The 23,475-nt window shown below is 39.0% G+C and overlaps 3 protein-coding genes across 5 annotated transcripts in view; all 3 read right to left on the bottom strand.

Moving 5' to 3' along the window:
* Window positions 1–4,246, bottom strand: part of fbxw11b (F-box and WD repeat domain containing 11b) — an 18,102-nt gene extending 13,856 nt beyond the window's left edge. Inside the window, exons 1-2 of one of the 2 annotated variants that reach the window (XM_046861094.1) lie at window positions 4,092–4,246; window positions 27–89 (exon numbers count right to left, since the gene is read on the bottom strand). In XM_046861094.1, the coding sequence (XP_046717050.1) occupies window positions 27–89; window positions 4,092–4,130 (102 nt within the window). In that variant the 5' untranslated portion in view covers window positions 4,131–4,246. The remainder of the gene's footprint in view (window positions 1–26; window positions 90–4,091) is intronic. The other variant, XM_046861095.1, reaches the window with a different exon arrangement.
* A 2,054-nt stretch (window positions 4,247–6,300) lies between these two features.
* Window positions 6,301–13,471, bottom strand: LOC124393914 (eukaryotic peptide chain release factor subunit 1-like). The gene is made up of 11 exons (XM_046861972.1): window positions 13,346–13,471; window positions 12,727–12,843; window positions 10,558–10,733; window positions 10,232–10,371; window positions 9,252–9,390; window positions 8,983–9,173; window positions 8,776–8,905; window positions 8,219–8,392; window positions 8,034–8,098; window positions 7,546–7,693; window positions 6,301–7,281 (listed from the first exon to the last, which is right to left on the bottom strand). Exons 2-11 carry the CDS (start codon window positions 12,810–12,812, stop codon window positions 7,199–7,201), a joined length of 1,332 nt encoding a protein of 443 aa, XP_046717928.1. The 5' UTR covers window positions 12,813–12,843; window positions 13,346–13,471; the 3' UTR covers window positions 6,301–7,198.
* Window positions 13,472–13,913: 442 nt separating this feature from the next.
* On the bottom strand, window positions 13,914–21,582 carry LOC124393582 (short transient receptor potential channel 7-like). 2 transcript variants are annotated; one of them, XM_046861501.1, is made up of 12 exons: window positions 21,023–21,582; window positions 19,652–20,408; window positions 17,543–17,725; window positions 17,300–17,464; window positions 16,628–16,844; window positions 16,312–16,545; window positions 15,952–16,216; window positions 15,480–15,675; window positions 15,185–15,403; window positions 14,952–15,029; window positions 14,779–14,854; window positions 13,914–14,665 (listed from the first exon to the last, which is right to left on the bottom strand). In XM_046861501.1, exons 1-12 carry the CDS (start codon window positions 21,184–21,186, stop codon window positions 14,526–14,528), a joined length of 2,694 nt encoding a protein of 897 aa, XP_046717457.1. In that variant the 5' UTR covers window positions 21,187–21,582; the 3' UTR covers window positions 13,914–14,525. The 2 variants fall into 2 exon arrangements, with proteins under 2 accessions (XP_046717457.1, XP_046717458.1); XM_046861502.1 differs by having other exon boundaries at window positions 19,652–20,442; window positions 21,023–21,155.
* Window positions 21,583–23,475: the final 1,893 nt, after the last annotated feature.

The following is a 23,475-nucleotide window of genomic DNA, read 5'->3' on the forward strand; positions in this document are numbered from 1 at the left end:
AATATTGAAATGAATGATCAGCTCACCTTAAATACTGTGGTGGTCTTTGGGGAAATCTCTCCAGTATGGGAGTCCATACCTGACGTGTTCTGGAGGAGAATATATATATAAAATATAAAAATATAATATATAATACATTTGAAAAACATCGAATATTAATATACAAATATACATCCTCTGCCCAGCTGTAGAACACTTGACAACACAGTGCTGATGACTCCGGGATTCTGATTAGTCAGAAAGTGTAGATTCCTTGTCTCTAACAGCAGCTCTGACTGGAGTGCAGGTTTATACTATTGCACTCGTTTGTACTTTAGTATGTTTCAGCTTCTAAATATTTAACCCTAACTGATGCACGGAGTAGCTTCTCATTTCTACGTCAGAATATGTGTAGTGGAATAGATATAACTCTCTGAAACTGTTTTAGAAGGGTCAATTGGTGGTCTGCAGCAAGTAAAGCAATTAAGGAGATTTCTGAAAGTACCCATGATTGGGTTAAGAAGGGGTGGGGGTTTACAATTAATGTTTTTTTGTTTTTTTCGAGAAGACAATGCCATAATTTACGAGACATAATTTACACACATGAACTGGCCACCACAGAATCCAGACCTTAAGTGTGTTTGGGATGTGATGTTTGGGGTGTGATGTTGAAAGTAGAGGTGGTGAGTTAGACGTTGTGCCACATGATTAGGAACGGAAGGGTTAGGACACAATTCTGTTTTCTTTTTTTTAATTATTGTTTTTTGACACAGGAGCTAAAAAAGCACAATGCAGACAAAAACATGACCAATGTTTGTCTTTCTGCGTTCCTAACAGCGCAACGGCTATTTCAACTTTTCATTTCCTCTTTTTTTTTCCCTTTTTTTCCTCTTTCCCCTCAAGCCACAACAATGAGTAAAAGTGTTGATCATAGTGGCAGATGCATTTTTGTTGTGTGTGTGCAGCTCTACATGCAACGAGTCCATAAGTATTTGGACGGTATTATGGGGGGTTTTTGTGCCCATTTTGATTTGACTTTCAGCCTTTATATTAGCGGCTTGACAAAAATATTGCTTTTTGCAGCAACTGACTGAAACTAAGCAAAAACTACCAGACTATACACTTTATAATTGATCCGGCTACACAGTCACAGCGGTGATCCAGTTCCATTGGCAGTCATACACGCCCATGGCATAACACTGCATCAATGTCCGACAGACGACGTAACAATGGAATTCTGGAACAAATTAATTTTCAATTTATCTGCATAAAGCGTCTTGCATCTATGCAATATATATTTTCTAGCGTTCTAGTCTGGCACTTCTATTCCTTGTTGTTTGAATCTTTAAAGAAAGACCTTTTTGTTTATACCCTTGAAAAAGTTTCTTAATTGTAGGCTTTGATAATGATACACCACCTCCTCCAGAATGTTCTTGACTTGGCTAAATGTTATGAAGGGGTTTTTCTTTACCAATGAAAGAATTCAGCTATTACCCGCTTCAGTTGTTCTCCATGGTCTTCAAGTTTTCTTTTAATGCTGCTGAGCTCACCAGTGCTTTGCTTCTTTTTAAAGTTTGTGCTATTCCCCTGATAAATCTGTTGCTTTCAAACTAACGATGGCCTCCTTTACTCGCACCGACACCGTTTTTGGATTAAACGGAGAGGATTCCCAGGATTTTCCCAGGAATTTCTCCAGCATTTTGTGGAAACACAAATGACCTGAAGAGTCGGGAGATTGGGCATTTATGCTCCCACAGTGTTTTCTATCAATTAACTTGTAAGCATTATAGATGCATTGCATTCAAGGCCTTTGCCTCTGCTACTTCTAAGCACAAATACCTGAGCATACACATATGAATGTGTTACAGAAACCTAAATCAGCCCCAAAACAGGAAACAGTACACAGTCATTTTTACACTAAATACAAATCACCACAGCACCTAATTTGACAGTAATGCATCAGCATCCTCACACTCTTCGTACTTTATTCTGTGAGTTAGGAACTCAACTCCTACATACGCAGAAACACATCCTCATCCTTGGTTCTGCCCATCAAAGCGAACCTAACAACGGCTACACCAGAGCATTCGACTGTAGCCATGGCAACAGGAAGCAAAGCCCAGTCGACGGCAGAGATGCTCCGCATTGAAAAACGCCGGCATTGCAGCACCCACAACGTGGCATCAGACGAGAGAAGGAAACATGACAGATACCATAAAGATGTGAACAGAGACTCTATAGAGGACAATAAATTTGACCCTGAGTGAGAGTGTGTGTGTGTGTGTGTGTGTGTGTGTGTGTGTGTGTGTGTGTGTGTGTGCGTGTGCATTACATATATATGAAGCAAAGCATCAGATATTTTAGAGATATTGATTATGAGAAGCTGCAGGGAAAAGATTCATAATGAGAGATCGATTTGTGATTTATTACTAAAGCAAGTTAATGAAAAGTCTGAAACACTTCTGACCTCTAATTTGATTTAGACGAGAAATGTGAAGAGCAAAATTATTATTATTTGTTTTATATTACATGAAAGCTTTCCAGAGGCCAACCTACACTTTAGTTCTCTCACACACACACACACACACACACACACACACACACACACACACACACTTTTTGTAAATATTTAACAAAAAGACGATACTTGAACATTTCACTCACAGAAAATGTTTTGTTATAAAACAAATACATCCATTACAAAGTTCACAATTTTGATATTTTTAATAATGCCATTCATTAAAAAACGTTAATTATAATTCAAACCATCTTAGACATTTATAAACATGACACAAATGTAAATAAAATGAATTTCATAATTATAAACGCTATAATTGAATCATTTTGTCGGGATATAAAGAGAAAAGCTAGCATAACTAGCATTGAGGACTGTTTGCTATGAAACTTAGCCAGAAACACGCTACAAACCACACAGACTCTGTATTACCATTTTTATTTTTTATTAACAAATAAAAAAATATTTAAAATAATAATAATAAAAAAATCAGTGTTGGGTGCCATTATGCTAACACCGACGTGCTAGCTCGGCGTTGTTCCACTATGCTAACTTCCTTCTACGCAGTTAGCAAGCTAGGATAAAACTAGCTAGCTCTATCAAACCGTGGAGACAATGAGCAAACGACGGATTCATCCATAACCCGAAGTGTAATTTTTGCTTCATAACCTTAGATTGAAGAAATACATGTGTTTATAACGTCACACATCAGTCAGAGTAACCTAAGAAATTGGAATAACTAATAATGGCGCAGTGAAACCTAGCTAGCTTAGTTAGCCGAGTCGATTGAGACACGGGCCGAGTCACAAATGAATCCGCATTCAGGTTTAATCGCACAAGGCCAAATGAACTGGTTTACTTACACCACATGTAGTGCACTAGATTAAAAAAAATGATGGATTTGTAATCCAGCCTTCATTTTTTTTTCTCTCACGACGAACGTCGTTGAATTTTTTTACCCCTCTCCTCCCCCATAAGATATAAATCTGATCTCTAAACATTTAATATATTTTAATATTTTTGATTAACAGTATTATGGCATGGTTTATATACCAATTCTCAATTGATAATAAAAAAGGGAGTTTTTTTTCAAACATTTCTAAAGCCTGGCTATGAAGGCGCAGGGCCCTGCCTACCAAAAACTAATGTTTATGTTCAAATACATATAAACCAGTCTACTAATAAATATTAATTCATCAAATAAATGTATCCGAACACAAGCACATTAGTATATTATGCGTTTGAAAAGCGTATTCGCTACATACATTATATACACACATAAATCGAATATCTACTCTATGTTTTGTATCAACCTCACATTATTTGAGCAACATGACTAATAAATCACACCTCGATTTATTTTCATTTTATCGTCTCATTTTGTCGAGCCGAACATTTAAAAGAATATATTAAAAAAGCCATGAGAGGTAGTGCTAACGCTGTTAGCCAGCCATTTGTCCCATTTCTCCCTGTCCACCCTCTCATTCCATCGTTTATCGCACTTCCCTTTAAAGAAAAGCTCAATAATTCCTCCAGTGATCACTAATATAAGTATAAATGTGCCCATTATGATCCTTTTATTGGATTTTAAACTCACCATGAGCTCTAACGTTTTGTCCTCCATGTCCGGCTCCATGTTGTTGTGCCCGCGCACCGCAAAAAAAAAATAAAAAAAAATAAATAATAAAACATCCAAAAAAAAAAAAAAAAAAAAAAAGGAAACCCAGCCTTGCGTCGGGGGCGCGCACTGCCTACTACGTCACCGCCTAACAGAGAGAAACCGGAAGAATGGGGGAAGGACAGAAACGGCAGGGAGGAGAAATTAATATTTACATATATTACAATCCAATCTAGCGATTGGCTGACGTATGATAAAAGGGGCGGGTTTGATGTGGCTACTCGCTCTCTGATTGGTTGTTCTGCTAAACTGTGAAACAACGCGGAAAAAGCAGCGAGTGCGTGGGTGCGCCGAGTTTCAGGGTAAATACTTTCACCTCCAGTTAAAAGTCTCTCAAGTATGGGAGCAAAATAAATACAAATAAAAATATATCATATATACAGGTACATCTAAATAAATTAGAGTATTATTATTTATTTTTATTTATTTTAATAATTCAATACAAAAAGTGTAACTCGTATATTATATAGATTCATCACACACAGACGGATATATTTCAACTGTTTAGTTCTTTTCATTTGCATGATTTTGGCTTACAGCTAATGAAAACCCCAAATTCAGTATCTCAGAAAATTTGAATATTGTGAAAAAGTTCAATATTGGAGACTCGTGGTGTCACACTCTAATCAGCTCATTAAATCCAAACACCTACAAAGGTTTCCTGAGCCTTTAAATGGTGTCTCAGTCTGGTTCAGACTTCACAATCATTGGGGAATACTGCTGACTTGACAGTTGTCCAGAAGACCATCACTGATACCCTGCCCATGGAGGGTGAGACACAAAAGGTCATCGCTAAAAGAGCTGCTGTTCACAAAGTGCTGTATACAAGCACATTAATGAAACGTTGAATGCGAGGAAAAATGTGGAAGAAAAAGGTGAAATAAAGCCCATTTAAGAATTTAGGGAGAATCACAAAGAGTGGACTGCAGCTGGAGTCAGTGCTTCAACAGCCACCACACACAGATGTTTCCATGGACTACAACTGATCCATTCCTTGTGTCAAGCCACTCCTGAACCAGAGACAATGTCAGAGGTGTTTTACCCGGGCAAAGGACAAAAAGGACTGGTCTGTTGCTCAGTGGGCCAAAGTCGTCTTTTCAGATAAAAGGATTGAAAATATTGCATTTAATTTGGAAATCAAGGTCACAGAGTCTGGAAGAATCCAGGTGATTTCATTTTCAGAATTTGGCACATGCCCACACTGCCAAAAGCACCAAAAGACCATGACCATGGTGTTGGTGTGTTTGACTGACCAGCAAACTCACCAGACCTGAACCACATAGAGAATCTATGGAGTATTTTCAAGAGGACAATGAGAAACAAGAGACCAAAAATTGCAGACAAGCTTCAACATTAAAAAGAAATAAACACTCGAAATATCAGTGTGTGTGTGTGATAAATCTATATAATATACGAGTTTTGTATTGTTAATGATGTTCTAATTTATTGAGATGCACGTGTTTGTGTGTGTATATATATATATATATATATATATATATATATATATATATATATATGCATGCATATACATATACACATAGTGCTGAAGGCGTTCTGTTCTAAGAAACTGTTACAAGCTCTAAGAATTTTCCTCATTGTTTCTAATTGCATGTATTTATTTTTAGGAAAGAAATTAATAGATAATTGTGTACTCAAGAAAACCTTCACGATCAACAAAATAAAAAGCTAAAACATACAAAAGTAAATAAATAAATCTTTTTTGTATTTTGTTATATATTATAAATGAAGAAGAAAACCGAGTATAAAGCAATTTTTTTTTCTTCTGCTGTGATCCATCTGACAACTAAATGACAATTGAATGTGTAATCAAAACACCTTTTATTTATTTAAAAATACACAACTGTCTAAAACAGCTATTAAACTTTCACTCGAGGACGTTATTTTTCGGAATTGTTGAATTCTCCTTTTTAAACATTATGTCAGCGTAAGTGTAGGTAATCTGGTCAATTTTCCTTGCCGTCTACAATAAATCTTAAAAAAAAAAAAAAAAAAAATAAAAAGGTAAGGAAAGGCCTTTTATTTTAAGGCAAAATGTTTAAAGGTGAATAGAAGTGAACTGAGCAAAAGGTGATGAACAGAATGAAAAAGACAAGGGACCAAAAAAAAGTGCAAACGATCAGAACGTTTAATATCTTGTGTGACCTTGTGTAACAAATTATTTATACAAAATATTGATGGATTAGGTACGGAGATGAGAAAATACAGGAAATACAAGTTAAAATAGAAAGCATCCTTTTTCTATGTGTGTGTGTGTGTGTTTTCTCATTAGATTTTATAAATGGGGTTTGCCTGCTTTTCTTTAATTAACAAACCATATCTACCCGTTGATGCACTGGATATGGAAGGGCAGAAATGGGAATCTGAAAAATCCAAATCTGAGTGCTTCCAGTGTGATCTGGTGTTCTCGTGCGTGAGTAATGTTCCTAATCCAGCTAAAGAGAAAACAAGCTTATGGCTCTTAAATCCAAATCACAGATTAAAACACCACCCAAGTTCAGAACCCCACCGTCATATTTCAACTACTTCAAATTTTTTAGGCACTCAAATAGTTTGGGACATTTCTAAAGGCTAAAGCAAGATACACATCCACACCTTCAGCAGCACAGAGAGGCGATCGGTCTATGCGATGGTCCTTCGCAGAGATTTAACCGGCTCAGAGATTGTTACACAGCAGAAATGAAAGGTTTGGAGCGATGGGCTTGAGGCGGTGGCACAGGTTAATCCCCTCGGCTTTTTCGTGTATGTTATTAAAAATGCCACGGATTCATAAAAGTAGCAGCGGGAGTGTGGAGGACTTCCTCACATGTCCGTGCTGTTGCTGTGCGACGTGTTAATGATGTGTCGAGGAGCAGGACACGCTCAGATCCTTCCAGTCACCATGTTTAAGGTCGCTCTTAAAAAAAAAATCGTTCGTCTCGTCGCTGATTCAACATCTTTTTCCTTCCCCGTTTGTCTGAGTCATAAAGGGGAAATCCATTATTTCTGCATCCATCAGTCATGACTTCCTAGTAGTCATCCAAGTCGTACAACTCGTCGTCTTCTCCCTGACAATCCATGCCCTGGAAATCCACCCTATATCGCAAAATTCCTACACAAGAAGCAAAGATGTTTTCAGTTAAAAAAAAACAAAGGGTGTTGGAAAAGTCAAATACTGTTCTATTAATGAACTCGTTGGAACTAACATGTTTAATCAATCATTTCTATAGTAACAGCTCTTTCATGGAACATGGAAACATTACAACAACAACAAAAACACTTTTAAACACAATCTTCACATTTTCTCTGCAACATGACAATCGAATTTCACTAATTGTAAAAAAAAAAAAAAAAAAGATTCTCAATCAGCTCTCACCGCCGATCCCGCCGAATCCCTTGACAAACTGCGAGCCCTCCTGACTTTTGTCTGTCACGATCTCCAGTGTCGCCCCGAATTTCTTATAGTTGTTGGCAAACCACTCGAGCAGCGGCATGCTCTCTATGAGCTCGTGCTCCTGCCCTGTCTGAGACACGCAAACCCGCTTAGTCAGCACATACGTGCAGCAATAACAGCATTGATACAAAGAAATAAAGACGTAAAGCTGATTATGTAGGCTTTTGTGCTAAAATCCTAAACTCTTAGGTTTATACTGGGGGGATAATGCTCAGATCGTAATAAAGGCTCCGAATTCTTTACTAGGGAATAAAAAGAAGGAGAAGAAAGGGGGGGGGCTTTTTAGCTTTTGCCGTCTCCTAGTACACGGAAAAATACACCTTATTCTGTTCAAATAAATGAGGAAAAAAAATCAACTAATGCTTTTTTTAATATATATAAAAAGAAAAGAAGAAGAAAAAAATAGCTACCTCTTTGTCTGTGAAGTGAGACTTATCCTTCTCCTGTTCTGGTGTCAAATATAGTGTCTTATTATCTAATGAGGACAAATAATTCACAGCATTAATATAGCTTTTATATACAAGATAAATAATGATTATGCAATGTTATGTATAAAGCATCCAAGCAAGCAATGTGTGTGTGTGTGTGTGTATACCATTTTCAGTCCCATTGGCCTCTGCACCCTGGCAACGTAGCACATAGCGCATGGTGTCCAGGTTCTCGTACACAATAAGGATCTCCACGGCTCCCATCTCCAGAGCTTTGAGCGTGTCGTCGACTCCAAAACAGTACTTCCCCGTGTCCTGACTGATCTCGTCAAAGTAGCGCCCTAAAAGCGGACACACGGAGACGCAAAGGATGTGTAATTTCAAGTCAAGCAGTTTTATCATCATTTCAACCATATATAGCTGTACAGAGTGCAGAGTGAAACAATGTTTCTCCAGAACAATGGTGATACATAAAAACACAGAGGTACATCACACGACATTGAGCTGAATATAAAACACAGAGCTATGGACTAAAACCAAGTTATCCTGGCCACATAAAAAGCATTGTGTGCAAACAGTACAAATAAAATAACAAATTTTAACACAATGCAACTGACAATACAGAACAGGACAGTGCAGTGCAGATACACAAAATAGACAAAACAGCACCAACCAGTAGTCATTCTGAACATGTTCGAGATTTTTTATTCATCGTATTTCTTACCAATCAGCTTCTTCTCCTGAATGAATTTGACGTTGGAGAGGACCTCGGCGGAGAGTTCGATAGCCTGATTGAAGCCGTTCTCGCCCCCGTAAGAAATGTCCACCAGTTTCAGCACCTTGGCTTGTAACCTCTGAGACAGAGATGGAGATGTTAAAACGCTGCACACGACCGATTTTGAAACGGTGACAAAGATCTGATGGAACGCACCGGGTCAAACATGTCCGACTGGCTGAGCTCAGTTTTAAAGTCGGCCGATCCGGCGAGGACCATCCCGGCGACGTTGACCTTGTCGTTGGAGACGAACAGCTGCACGGCCGTCTCGGCCACCTTCCTCACGTAGTTGTGCCGTTTCTCCATCCTCAGCCGGGCAAAACGCAGAGCGGACTGCCCTCCTCGTCCTGACAGAATGAGACTTACAGCTCAGACCGTAAACAGACATGGACATCCAGAGCTCTATTCCCTGGTAAACATCTTACCGTGCTTTTTCGGCAGGTCCACTGTGAATTTGTGCAGAACCTCCCGAGTGTTGCCTTGCAGAGTTCCGAAGAGGGCGCCACTGCCGTCGATCACGATAAACCCGAACTTACTGTCGTCTGAAAGCAATGCGGTGAGAGCCTGAGGAGAGAGAGTTAAACAGGCTGAGATAGTGTGTCATATCTGGAATCACACAAGATCTACTATCTAGTCGTTCTACATAGGCATTTGTATATTTTATTTTAGCTCTCTCTTTACCTTCACAAAGCTCAATGATCTAAAGCAACTTTGTAAAACGCATTATACAACATCAGGAAGATCAGCCTCTTTCAACAGAGAAAGCTATAGTCAAGGTCCTTGTCATTTCTAGGCTGGACTTTTGCAATGCTCTACTAGCTGGACTTCCAACACGTGCAATCAGACCTCCTCAAAGGATTCAGGATGCAGCAGCACGTCCTGTTTTCAATGAGCCCAAGAAAGCCCATGTCACACTGATCCCGCTCTCTATACACTGGCTTCCATCAATTCTTACTCCAGGGATTTCGTAGGATCAGAATCACGTGTATAAATAACCAATTAATCCAAGCAGGTGCTAACAATCTTCAATTTCATAATAATGTTAAAACACAGTCATCAATAGAGACAGAAACAGCTGCTTAACACTGGGGAGAAACAACCAAACTGTTACACTGCAATATGTCATGTGCTGTTCATCTGCGGTTGTTTTTACTTGTTTCTACAACCTGCTAAACACCAGTTGATTTTTATTATGTCCTGATACGTAAAACCATAGAATTCGTAGCCACAAAGAGAAAAAATTGTTTGTATTGTTCTCTGTGTGTCTCTATGCTGGTCTCATCTGTCCCTCTGCTTCTCTCTCTCTCTCTCTCTCTCTCTCTGTTTGTGTATGTGTCTCTCTCTGGCTCTTTCTGTCTCTCTGTGCCCACGTCTATGTCTCGGTATATCTCTCGCTCTCTCTCACCTCCGTGTGAAACTTGTTATCGCATAAATACAGGGACGTGTTGATCGGCTTGAAAGGCTCAAAGTCAATGTTGACTTTTTTCTCTTTGCCCTCCTCAGTCATGATGGTTCCACAGTACACCACCAGGCCATTGGGGGGCACTGCAACAGGAAAAACAGCATTAGATGAAAAGGCAACAGACAAACTTTTGCATAAAGCTTCAACTTTACACAACTTTGTCCCAATGCTGGCACCACCCACAGCCAATGGAAACGACCACTATCACTGAAAACGGTTTTGACACCACCAGTGTGAATAAAGTATAGTAAATAAACACACACACACACCCTTGTTGTAGAGTTTGAGTCTCTGCTGTACTGAAGTGATGGCTCCCAGCACGGACAATCGGTTCACTCTGCTCTTAATGTTGGAAGCTGTGCCGAACTCGTCCGCCAGCATCTTAGCCACCCGGGAGATTTGGTCCTTTGGCGGGATGATGAGTGAAATCATACTGGTGCCATTCCTGTATGGGGAAAAATAAAGAAGATAATAAATAAAAAAAGCACACAAACATAACGCTTTTAAAATTACAACCTGTAAATCAAATACGGCGTAGCTCAATGCTGGATCGTGGCATGTAACCAAAGTCGAATGTTTTGGGAAATACATTGGTCCCGGTGTATATTATATACATGTACACTGCAGTCATGTTAGAATGGGTTATCGCTCTTTCACAAATAACAGATTTATGTTGAATAAATGAAAGATGTTGGTACAAATTGTTGTTATTGTGGCATTAAACAGAAAAGAAAAACAATCACATGCTGTTATTATACCATACAGTTGTTGATTGTATTCTTATTACAGCACGTGAATCAATCAAGTGTACTCACTTTCTCGAGCTTGACTAAAGAACTTCCAACAAGTCGCTTCAAAACGTATAAATTCTGCTCAAAAGTATAATCAGGACACTGGTAGTGTATGAAGATCGAGAAGTGGTTAGGTATTTACTTTTGTGATCAAAATGAGTGAAACTGTTTTCCTGTCAGTGCAGAATCTGATGGTTTGGTCATTTTTTTTTTTAGCAAAAGGACCTTTACAATAACTACAGTACTTTAGGCAGGTGTGCAGCAATGCTGTAAAGTGAAAATGCTTTTAATAATAGTTATTTGAATTGAAAAAAATTTTTTTTCAATTTACAAAATGCAAAGTGAGCAAACAGAAATATATTTTGATCAAATCAATATTTTATTGTGAATACCCATTGGTTTTCAATTCTTTCTCTAGGGATTTCGTAAGATCAGGGTCACGTGTATAAATACCCGATTAATCCAAGCACTTGCTAACGATCTTCAATTTCATAATAATTTAAAAACACAGTCATCAAAAGAAACAGAAGCTTAAAACTGGGGAGAAACAGCCAAACTCTGTTACTAAGGTTAGACAGTTTCACGTCACAGGTCATCCAACATGGCAAGACTGAGCAGAGCACCAACGCAGAAACTAGTGTTACGGCACCAGCATGGTCTCTCGCAGGCAAACGACTGTGGTTTCAATATGTGCTGTTCAAGATATTTTGTAAAAGCAGATCCAAATGGGCAATGATGAGGACCGTAGAGGCAGCTGTTAGTCAAGGAAACTTAATGCAGCAGATGAAAGACACATAATCACATCCCTGCAACATCCAAAAGATGTCCTGCAGTGCCATCAGCAAAGAACTGGCAGAAACCAGTAGGAGCCAGGTACACTCCATTGGAATGAAACGTCTGTCCAGAAATGGTCTTCATGGAGGAATTGCAGCCAAAAGACCATACCTCCAACATGGAAACAAGGCTAAGTGATTCAACTATGGATGAACACATAAGAACGGGGGTGTAAAAAATGGCAGCAGGTTCTCTGGACTCATGAGTCAAATTTGGAAATATTTGGTTTAGGATTCATGACATTACAATAATGAGTGTCGACAGGCAGCGGTGAAGCATAGTGGAGGTTTCCTGCAAGTTTAGGGATGCATCTCTGGTAATGGAGTTGGAGATTTGGTCAAGAATTATGGTGCTGGAAAACAGTCAGATACTTATCAATCATACAATATCATCTGGAAGCAGGACAACAACCACAAACATTACAACTAATGCCATTGAGAACTGTCTTCGGCTTGAGTCTGGAACAACCTACCAGACAAGTTAATATACAAACATATATATACAAACATATATAAGTGTATCTAGAAGAAGTGATGCTGTTTGAAGGGAAATTGTGCTCACACCAAATACTGTTTTGATTCGGATTGCTCTTCTGGTAATATACTTTCCATTTTGTTAACCTATTAACCCTTCTTTAGATTTTTTCACACCACCCTGAAACATTTGAGCAGTATACAGAACACTGTACATGAGTGTGTTGTAGTGCTGTGGCATGATGCCACTCTCTGTCCAACACGCCTTCGCGTTAGCGGTCATTCACCGACAAAAACCTTTAATCTGTCATGTCAGTAATCAAGCCGTCATTATGCTCACCCTCTGGCTGCTTCAAGGCTTTTGATCAACTTCTTTATTTTCCAGATTTCCACGTTCCTGTCCGCAGCGTTCGGGTCGTCCGCCATCTTCCCCCCTTCCCCCGTGTCCTATTAGGATCTAGAGGAGGAAAAACTCAGCGTTATTCCCACCATTACTCAGCCACGCCAGCGCCATGTTGCTTTCCTCTGATTGACCAGTTCCCTCTAGTCACGTGTGAGGTCACGATTATCTATTCACCAATCGCAATCAAGGGGGCGTGACAATTGAGAGTGTGGAAAAACAGCTAAAAAAGCAGGTTTGAAGTTGGAAGTCAGGCAACAAGCAGTAGTTGTTCATTTAAAAACAATACTAGATTGCGTAATAACGACTTAATAACACGGAAAATAAAAACACCGAATATATTTCAACAAGACGTCTATCGGTACTGTATAGCTTAGCATAGCATAGCATAGCGGCTAGCACAGCTTGCCAACTCCTCTCCCTTCATTTCCTGAAAATAATAATAGCATTAGAACGCGATATTAGTACGTACATTTTTAATATATATTTATATATATAAATATAGATATAATTTACGATGTATAATTAGAGATAAATCTGTGGAATAACAATTACACACCGAATTTCTGCAGCGGCTGAACCGCGAGCTGCCGGTTTGTTCTAGATGCGCGTGGAGCTTCAGTTAAGGCTCACGTGCAGCGGGGAGGAGGAGGATAGGGGCGGGGCTTATGAGAATATTTTTTTATATATGACTTCTAAGGGACGTCCCTGTAGGGCAGCTCATTCTTTCAGCTGATTGGTTTATTCAGCTGTTTATCAACACACGGAGCCAATAGCATGAAGCGTGGTTTCACTGCACGTTTGGAAAGGCAGAAACAAAAAAGCTATAACGATTGTAATAAATAATTATAATTTTAATTATTGATTGTAATTGCATGACAAATTTAATACATTAAATAATATTCGAACGCACAAAAGAAATAATGAAATCATATTTGCAGCCATTACAAAATAAAAATAAAAACCAGTCATATACTTAAAAACCTGTAGTGAAATGACACCTGGATATATGCAACATAGACAAAAAAGTCTTAATGATCATAAAATGTGGTCAGATTTAATGTATTTATTTATTTAAAAAAATATATAAAGATGTACAGTACATATATGAACCCAGTTTGATTAATAATCACAATAATAATAATAATAATAATAATAGTAATAGTAATAATAATAACAATAATAACGTTCTAACACACTTGCATGTAAAACTTATCAGCTTCATAAATACAAGAATATTTTCCTTTCCCAATATACTGTTGAATACTTGGATCCTGTAAGCATTATATTTATTTAAAGTATTCAATAAAAAATCATTAGCAATAACACAAATTATGCAGGTTCTTCTGTGGATTGTAATTGTTTTGATAACATTGGTTCATTGATATTGGAGAATAACACCTCAATAAAAATTAATACATTTTAGCTACATGCTATTATATATTGATAGGAAATGTTTAATACCAGATTTAATGGTTCATATTAAATTCAGTATTAACGCTGACAATCTACCAATTTCTACTTCATTAATTTAATTAGATAAATGCCAAGAAAATACAATATTTGCAGCTAAAAGGGAAGTTTTTGAATGTAGAGGAAGTTATTAATGGTAATAGAAATAATTAATAGTTTCTTTCAGTAAACTTCATTTTCTTGGTTCTTCAAGGTTTCTTGGTTGAAGGTTTGTCTGGTTTCTTTTGGTTGAAAGTTTTTTAGCATTCATTAAGGTTGTAGATACTTCAGAGTTTCTTGTTCGATTTACTGAGTCTGTCACCCAGCTGTTGGATGAGATCAGCTAGTTCTGCTGTGACCTGAGATTTTTCCTCCAGAAGTTCATAGCGTAGACTAGAGATGTCCTGTTTTATCTCCTTCAACTCACCTATGGGGTCCAACATACAGAAAGCAAAAGCAAGCACTTAAAACCAAGAAAAGCAAAATGTCTTAAAACCACACTGATAAATTCCTTAACTGCATTTGGGATATTGTGCTTACCCTCATTGACCTCATCATTTTCACTGTCAGCTTGGGCCTTCAGGACATATCGCTTGATGAGGCGTTTCATGATCTTCTATGGATTTGACAGATTTAAAAATAAGGGTTGAATAATGCCAATGATGAGAGGACATTAAATTACTGGGTGTCTGATATGAGAAATAAGTTCATACATGGTATCTGGTTGGGTGATTGATAGGACTTCTCATGACATATTCATCTTGAGTACGGCAAGGTCGATACCTGTGGAGCTGACAAAGAGAACAATCATCTCAAATATAGTTCTTCTTGGAAGCTGATTTGAAGTTAGTTTCCTGGGTGATAAATTTTAATACACTAAAAAATATATATATTTTCCATAAAAAATTATCTTAGTGCTTGGGGGCTGGACCAATCAGATACGAACCTTGGATATTGAATCTGGAGTGTCCATGTCTTGCTGGCTTCCACGTTGACCTTTGGACTTGCAAAGCCTGACGAGGCAAGATCTTGTGCGTAGGCCCATATAGTAGAAAGACTTAGGACTTGGTACCAAATTAAAAGGAGGAGGAAGAGTCCTGCCTTCATCAAAATAGGAGAGCCAGAGTTTAGCACGGGCAAATTTCCATTCAACATCTGCGTCCTCCTGTTGACACCAAAATCACAAGATTACACGACAGTACTGCAGATTTTTAAAAAATAATAGTGCACTTAGAGATCACCTCAATCTCCTGGTAGGAGTGGTTCATCATGGCGATCAGCATGTTGAGCAGAACGATGACCATTGTAACGTTGTAGACACCATACAGGACATAGCCAATGTTCTCAATGAACTTGTGATCGTACTTCAGCACCACAGAGATCACCTCACTCAAACCGAAGATGGACCAAAACAGCGTTTTGAAGCTTTCTTCCACCCTGTGTCTCACACACACACACACACACACACACACACACACACACACACACACACACACACACACACACACTATATTGACAGTTGAATTAAGCATTTGACATAATTATAGCCTTAAGCAATATTCAGAACCTACAAGTGAGCGGAGTTTGAGTAAAATAGTTACACGACTACCTTCTCAGTTTAATTACTGGCATAACATTAAATAAACTCATAGCTATAAATCATTTTGCATAACAAATATAGTTTTGCCCAAGAGACTTGCCTTCAAGACTTACGTGGTAAAGGCGGGATTATACTTGGCACCCAGATAGTAGGAGTACAAATTGAACATGCCGATCATGAAAGCAAGGAAGACCATGATGAAGATGACCATGAACTTAAAAATGTCCTTCACAGTGCGACCCAGGGAGATCTGTAAAGGTCCAAAGCTCTCGTTGGCCGGCAGGATATATGCGATACGTGAGAAACTCAGGACCACAGCAATGGAGTAGAGACCTTCAGAGATGAGCTGGGGGTCAGAGGGAAGCCAGCGGTTCCTTGCTGATAAAAAAGATTTACAACATTTTTATGCCAAACATCTGCAAAGATGCCTACAGGTTACAGGTCTTTAGCAGCATAGTGTAGGATTAGTTTACCATAAGTGAAATAAGCCACCTCAGCAGGAAGTGAGGCATTGCTCAGGTCCAAGCTCGTCACGTACAGGTCCACGTACTGCTGTGCACGAGAGGCTTGCAGAAATGCCATGAGCCTCGCCGTGAACGACGCCACGAAGATGGACAGCATGCCAAAGTCTAAAATGTTCCAGAGTTGCGTGACGTAATCACGCAAGCCATCCTCCCAAATCTCTTTACACTCTGACCAGATCATTCCTGAACATGACCAGACATCTGATTGGCTTCCAAATATTGTAATATTCTGTATCAGATCTCTTTATGTTAATGACATACTAACCAAGCACCCATTTCATAATCAGCATCTCTGTCCAGGAGAACCGGGTGGTTTTGACCCTGAAGACTTGCCGTGGGTGATCGGTGATAGTTTCATTGGGCAGAATTTTGACTCCGTCAAAGCGGTCTGAGGCATTGAGCACCAGCAAGCACAGGAAAGTGGTGAAGGACACTGCATGAGCAACGAATTTCATGAATGGACTGCGTAGAACCTGACCCAGCTTTTCAGAAAAGTAAAATAAAGAAATAACCCAGAATGAATGTTCAAAATCCAGCAGCAATATATCAGTCTCAATTTCTATAAATACAGATTGAATTCAAAGCATTACATTTTGAACTTGAGCCACGTTAATTGAATGTATCAGGAGTTCTTTGTGTCAACTGTCTACTAGCAAATTTACTGCCAAACATAATACAAGTCGAATGAAGTAAAGATTAAAACACTAGGAGACATGCTGTTACAAATAAAAAATATCTCTGTTATCAGTTGAAGTTGATAATTTCCCTCTAATGGCCCATCTAGAAGTGTTTTCTTCCTACTTCATTTTGCCAAACATTACACTTTTCTATGTATTATTGAATGACGTCATACTTTTCATCTGCTTACAATTACATTTAATATTGTGGAGCACCAACAGCGCTGTGATATAACAAGTTTGTTTCTCAAAGATCCTACCTTGCTGTACGGCATAATCCAATATGCAATGGCCAAGAACGGCAAAGTCACCATCACCCCGAGAACCGTTAAACATTTCACTCCAATGGGCTGTTGCCTCAAACCAGACAGATTTTCATACCAAAGGGTGAGGAGCTGCTGCTGACAGTTTGGATGAGCCACAAACTGGGCAGAAATGAGATTCACTAAGGATGAAGTTTAATAGATTTCATGCAGAGTAACCTGTGTTTGTTCATACTATACCTTCTTGACTTCGAACTTGATGGCCAGTTTTATGCGGCTCAAACAGGGTCTGCTGTACTCACTCAGGAGGTTAGAGTCAATGTTTCCGTTCAGAATGGCCCCGACCTCCTCTGTGTTTCGACACAGGTCCAGCACACCGACTACAAAGTCTTTACATTGCATTGACAGCTTTCCGTAGTCGTTCTACAATGAAACACAAGCAAGGATTTTTTTCTTTACAATTGTTATACAATTCTGGGTGTCCAATCACTGTATCCTGTATCTGTTTAAATATTACTCTTTTAATATTTATAATAGACGAATGAATCTTTGGTTCTGGTTTGTTTATAACAGCAATAGACATTAGTACAGTAGTTGTTTAAAGATGGGTTTTTTGTTGTTGTATAGAAACAGATCATTCATAGTGATTTTTGTTTAAGTGTCTTCAGTGCTTTGTAACAGTTCAAGGCATATCTGTCATTTGAAGTTTTCTGTTAGAATGACAAGCTGCACTTTTTTGTGTCTTGTGAACAAACGGAAGAAAAACATGAATCTGATGTAGAAACGACTGTTTATAGCTGCTGCATAAGGATTTCACAAACTATGATAACAGAAGCCTACATTGTTTTGCAGATATTCCAAGACATTATATATAACTATGGCATGTGAGCTTTTAAGCTGTGGCCAATTGCTGTTCATGAGGGGAAATAACACTTTTCATTTTTATATGATTATCATTTGACATTATTGAAAAAAGACACCGGGTGTTTTATTTATTATTTGAGGATGAATTAGTACAGAGCAGCAACTTAGCATCACAATTAACAATAGATAGTTTTTTAAAATAAGATTGTATGATGCTCGTGCAGACGTGTCATTTGTTAGAAAGCATTTAAATAGGTTTTATGAAGATTATTTCGTTTTTTTGCCATCTTCTCCTATCATTTTAATACAGATAGAACTTGTATCCCAGCCCTCTTTAATTCTCATTCTTAATGTATCTGGCATTAACATAAACCATTATTCCTGTTGAGTCTTTTAGATTTCTGTCTACCTTTTCTGTGGATCCTCTTTTCTAATTCTTATAGTCTGATCCTATTATATGCTTAGGGTTATGTTGTACAATATTATTGATCCGTGTGCAAGAACGCACTTGGAGCCCAGTGATTAGGGAATAACGACATTGTGATTACATGCTGCTCTCAATACAGACACTTCAATTAAACACTCAGGTGATCGATGAGAGAAGCCGACAACAAGGCAATGGGAATCAGTGACGAGGGTTTCTTAGAAACGATGATATCTAGTATCTAGCTCTCAGACAGCATGCTAGAACACTGAGGAGTCTGCAATCAGATTCATTGTTTTCATACATGAGCAATAATGACTGCATTGACTAATGATGGCTTGATTTGTGCAAAAAGATTAAGTCAACGTGAATCTGGGCCTGACATCAAACCTGTAACCTTTCCCAAAATACTCTGAAAAGGTATCTGTCTGAAAAACAGATTAAGATGCAGTGGTCCCTTTGAAATTCCATTAAGCCTCTCTGGGAGGCCGCAGTCAAGCCTGCATTATTAATATCTTGATTAAAACAGCATCTCTGCCTGTGTCAGGTTTAGAGTATCACAAAGCATTGGGAACACTAAAGATTTCTTCCACATTGTCAGAAAATAATGTCTATCACTCGGGTGAAATGTTGTCATTGTATTTTTTGTATATCTACCTGTAGCCTGGTATCAATAAAGTTTATAGCTAAAAATGAATGTTCCCCAAACAAATTAGTTCCTGTTCTGACATTCATTATAGCAGCAACAAAAATTGCTTATTCCCTGACCTGCATCTCTTTATCAGCTCTCTCTTGAAGTAAAAAAGGCACTTTATTAAAGAGAAAGTGTAAGCTCCTTGGTTGTGAAGATGTCAGTAAACTTACCCTCATGACTGCCAAGTGATACTGAAGACTCCTTTCATACATATTAAATAAACTTATCCTCAAAGGAAAATTATGGCATATCAACAAATACACACGTTTACATATTGCATTCTATAGTGTGTAAGAATGGGGGGAAAAAAAATTCACAATCTAGAATTTGTGATAGAAACTTGTTTAAAGCACAACAGTCGTCTCACCTTAAACTCGGTTTCGATGTTGGCGAGTTGAGCAAGCTCATTGCTGAGCTCCAAGGCCGTCAGTACAGGGTCTTCACTGGACAGGCAGAGGTAGGCAGCACTCGCCAGGCCTTTGTAGGCATTTATGCGTGAGCGCGAGTGGCTAAAGGAGTCTTGCCTATGCTTTTCGGCACACTCGGCACACTTGCAGAAGTGTTCGTGAGGCTTTTCGATGCGTGCACCTTTGAGCAGCAAAGTGTGTATGATCTCATACTCTTGACACTGTGCGGCCAGGATCACGGGCGTCACGTCGCGTGAAAACCGCGTTCCGTCTTCGTCGTATGCATAGAAGTCATCGTCTTCCTTTTTCTGTTCCCGTTCCAAGATGCTCGGGCCGAAGCGAAGGCCTCCTTCGAAAGCTGGGTGTGCCAAAATGACCTCCACGATACGAACGTAGCCTTTACTGATGGCCAGGAGTAGGGCATCACCCACACGAGCTAGACCTTCCCTCTTGAGGAGAAGCTCGGTCACTTCCAGGTGCTCGTTAGCCACGGCGAGCTGTAGAGCATTTTGGCCCATGTAATCCACGCAGTTCACATTGAGAGTCTCAGATTCTTCAAGCATCTTCCGGACTACTGGGATGTTCCCGTACTCCGCGGCATCCAGGAAACGCTCTTCCTCAGCCATGAGACTCGTGTCGCGCTCCCTGAACATGTATGCCGGCCCCCTGCGACCTTTCTCCCTCAGTGTTGTGGGTCTGCGCTGCATAGCTTCAAACCTACACATCCAGAGCGATAGAAGATCTCCTGATGCTAGACATGTAACATTTCACACAGGAGACAACATTCATTTGACCTCCGTTAAATATCAGAGCTGCTGGGGAGAATGTTGATTAAAAATGCATTAAACCATTTACGGACTATGGGGCAGATGGGGGGACCATGACAGTATAGTGCCCTTACAATACATAAAACATGATAAAACTTCCTGTTAGGATGGAGAACGTTTGTTGAAGTATCCTAATGTCTAGCCTTCATATAGCCCTCTAGAGTGCAGATAAGTGTGTGAAAGTTTGATAAAGTGCCCTCTAGGCTGCCCATCTCATGGAGAATAAGGCATGCAGAGTTCTATAGGATTACCCTAGATCACAGGTGTTCATTGTTAACTGTACAGGGCTGGTGTGGGAGAAGGTTTATATTAATTGTGTTAGTGCACCCACACTGGCCCTTCGCAGATCGGATCAGACGGCTCTGCCCTATGTGACAAAAAATGAATCAAAGTGCCCTCTAAATACACTGCTGATTTTATACTACTACAGATACAGTAGCTGATAAAACTATTAGTTTTACTATAATAATAATGATAAAAATAATAATAATAATTATAACTCACGAGTGATGTGTGTCCGGAAAGCGCACGTGATGATGACCCGGATGACCCGGCAGGTGATCCCCACAGTACCCAAACTCCACCTGTGCGCTTAACGGAAGCGTGTGGAGGAGAAGCAGCTCGGGTCTGCGGCGCACCGTTTGGAGCTCCGAGCTTCCACGTGACATCCTTTCGACTTCTAAAGAGTGTGCACAGGAGGAGGGGAAGGTGGAGGAGGGTGAGGAGGAGGAAGAGAGGACAGATAGCAGGTGTTTCTCAGGGTAAAGTGACTCTGTATGTCAGGGACATTCACATTATATAAGCTAAAAAAAAAGGCAACGTTTAAACTCAATTATAACAAATTAAATCCATCGCCTTAACACCGGCTTTCTTCTCAAACGTTAGGAAGAACGTTCGGTCCTTTTGGCAACATCTGGCAACTCATATGGAATGTGTGCAAAAGGACCTGATAGTTTTTATTGAAGTGTAAATCTATGCCATTATTATAGAATTGGTTTGCACATTCTATTTAAAATATCAGGTACAGTCTTCAGAGACTTCATCATGGTTGGGAAGTGTGAAGATTTGAGGAAGGTATCGCCTTCTAGGCAGGTCAGTTCAAAGTGTAGACACACACATCCTTCACCTCCACCTGCTTCTTTCATTCATCTTAGTTAATCCCATCACAGTTTGTTTCAGAGCCTTTAAATCTTCTTGCAGCTGTTCACAAAAAGCACCTCTTAAAATACCAGTAAAACATACCGCACATCAAAAACACTACCTGTGATCATTTATTTATTTCTTTACTTATTTATTTGTTTGTTTGTTTGTTTATTTATCTATCAGAACTAATTTAACTGCCATGTCCAATATAGGTAGAATGATCCAAACAGTCCATAGACGAACGTATTCCCAGACTTCTTTGATGAGAGCCTTGTTAATCATGTTGCACGTTCTTACAGATTCCCCAGATCACACAAGCGGCACTAATAGTGTTACTCTGTCAGCCTCCATCAGCTCCTCAGTCCTTCAAGATGTTTCAGGTGCTGCATGATTAAAGCAGCATGACTGTCAAATCAGTAGCAGGAACTCACCTGCCTCTACACTTCAAACACAAATCCATGCCTGTTCCTTACAGATTCACCGTATCGTCAATGTGAAATTCAATTTCATTTTGTGATTTAAACCATAGAATCCAAAAAACATCACAACCTGGTGAACATTCGTAGTTTTTCGGTTAGTCTCAGTACAGTGGCTTGCATACACGTTCACCTGTCACACTAAATTGTCACATTCTGGAAGTAATATATTCATTTTGATTAAATGCCACAAATGTACACAATAGCAGATAGTGGAGAAAAACGTTTTACAAATAAAAATGCTAGAGAAATGTTAGAGAAATGAGCATGCGGCATATAAATGCCAAGCAACTATTAGGACAAGACATGGATAAAGTTTAGGAAATACATAAATTAGGGTTTTCTTATTGGAATATTTACATTGAAGACATTTGGCAAACTTCCTTATCCAGAGCGATTATGATTATCTGTTTATCCAACCAAGCAGTTGAGCGTTAAGGGCTTTTATTTAAGGGACTTCCTCAGTGGCAGCTTGGTGGTGCTAGGATTTGAACTCACAACCTTCTGATCAGAAGTCCAACATAGACAAATGTTTATTGACACCTGAGCATAAGATCAGTGTATGCTTTTGAACATCCCATTCCACATTTAGTCACCATTCATTGTTATAATAATCTCCACTCTTCTGGGAAGATGTTCCACTAAATTCTAAGTGTACATTCTTCCACAAGGGTGTTAGTAAAGTCAGGTACTGATGTAGAGTACTACATCCTAAAGGTGTTTAGTAGGGTTGAGGTCAGAGCTCTATAGCAGGCCACTCAAGATCTTCCACTGTGAAAGGAAGTTTTAATGCTAGTAAATCTAGAGACAATCAAAACAATGCAGTGCCTCCAACTTTCTATTAACCGTTTGGGGAAGAAGCACATATGAGCAGAAAATTCTGTACCTTTATCTTTGTAGTGTAAATGTATAAACTATCGCTAATCAAGCAGAAGAAATAAAGCTTTATTAAAGTCTGTTTAATGATGGGTGAGCTCTTTTACCTGAATGAAAATTTCATGTATTATTTGAGATTCTTTCAATTCTAGTGTGTGCATTAAGGGTTTTAATAGGAGACGTTGATATTATAATATACTATATATTTTCTACTGCAGAGCCAGGATCATTTGATCTGAAGATGGATGACTGTGTATAACATGTTTTACAATCACAGCCTGTCAGTAAAAACAATAATCCACAATAATCCCATCAATGACTGATTTAATCTGCCTGAACCCCTTACACACACATAGCACACACGAATCCAGCTCATATATGTGTATACACACACACTTAAACACACACATGAAAAGACAGACAACAAACGACATTCAGCAATATAGCAAATGCCGTATATTG

The sequence above is a fragment of the Silurus meridionalis genome, chromosome 11 (assembly GCF_014805685.1).
Source record: "Silurus meridionalis isolate SWU-2019-XX chromosome 11, ASM1480568v1, whole genome shotgun sequence".
Taxonomy (NCBI): domain Eukaryota; kingdom Metazoa; phylum Chordata; class Actinopteri; order Siluriformes; family Siluridae; genus Silurus; species Silurus meridionalis.

Excerpts from the sequence above, each read along its gene's own strand:
- LOC124393914 (XM_046861972.1), bottom strand. The coding sequence starts at position 12,812 with ATGGCGGACGACCCGAACGCTGCGGACAGGAACGTGGAAATCTGGAAA. Across the intron at positions 8,393-8,775 it reads TCAGGAGAAGAAGCTGATTG|GGCGCTACTTTGACGAGATC; the intron begins GTAAGAAATACG and ends GTCCGCTTTTAG. Across the intron at positions 8,099-8,218 it reads GGCCAATGGGACTGAAAATG|ATAATAAGACACTATATTTG; the intron begins GTATACACACAC and ends TGTCCTCATTAG.
- LOC124393582 (XM_046861501.1), bottom strand. The coding sequence starts at position 21,186 with ATGTCACGTGGAAGCTCGGAGCTCCAAACGGTGCGCCGCAGACCCGAG. Across the intron at positions 16,546-16,627 it reads GATTATGAAATGGGTGCTTG|GAATGATCTGGTCAGAGTGT; the intron begins GTTAGTATGTCA and ends GGTCATGTTCAG. Across the intron at positions 15,404-15,479 it reads ACTCCTACCAGGAGATTGAG|GAGGACGCAGATGTTGAATG; the intron begins GTGATCTCTAAG and ends TGGTGTCAACAG.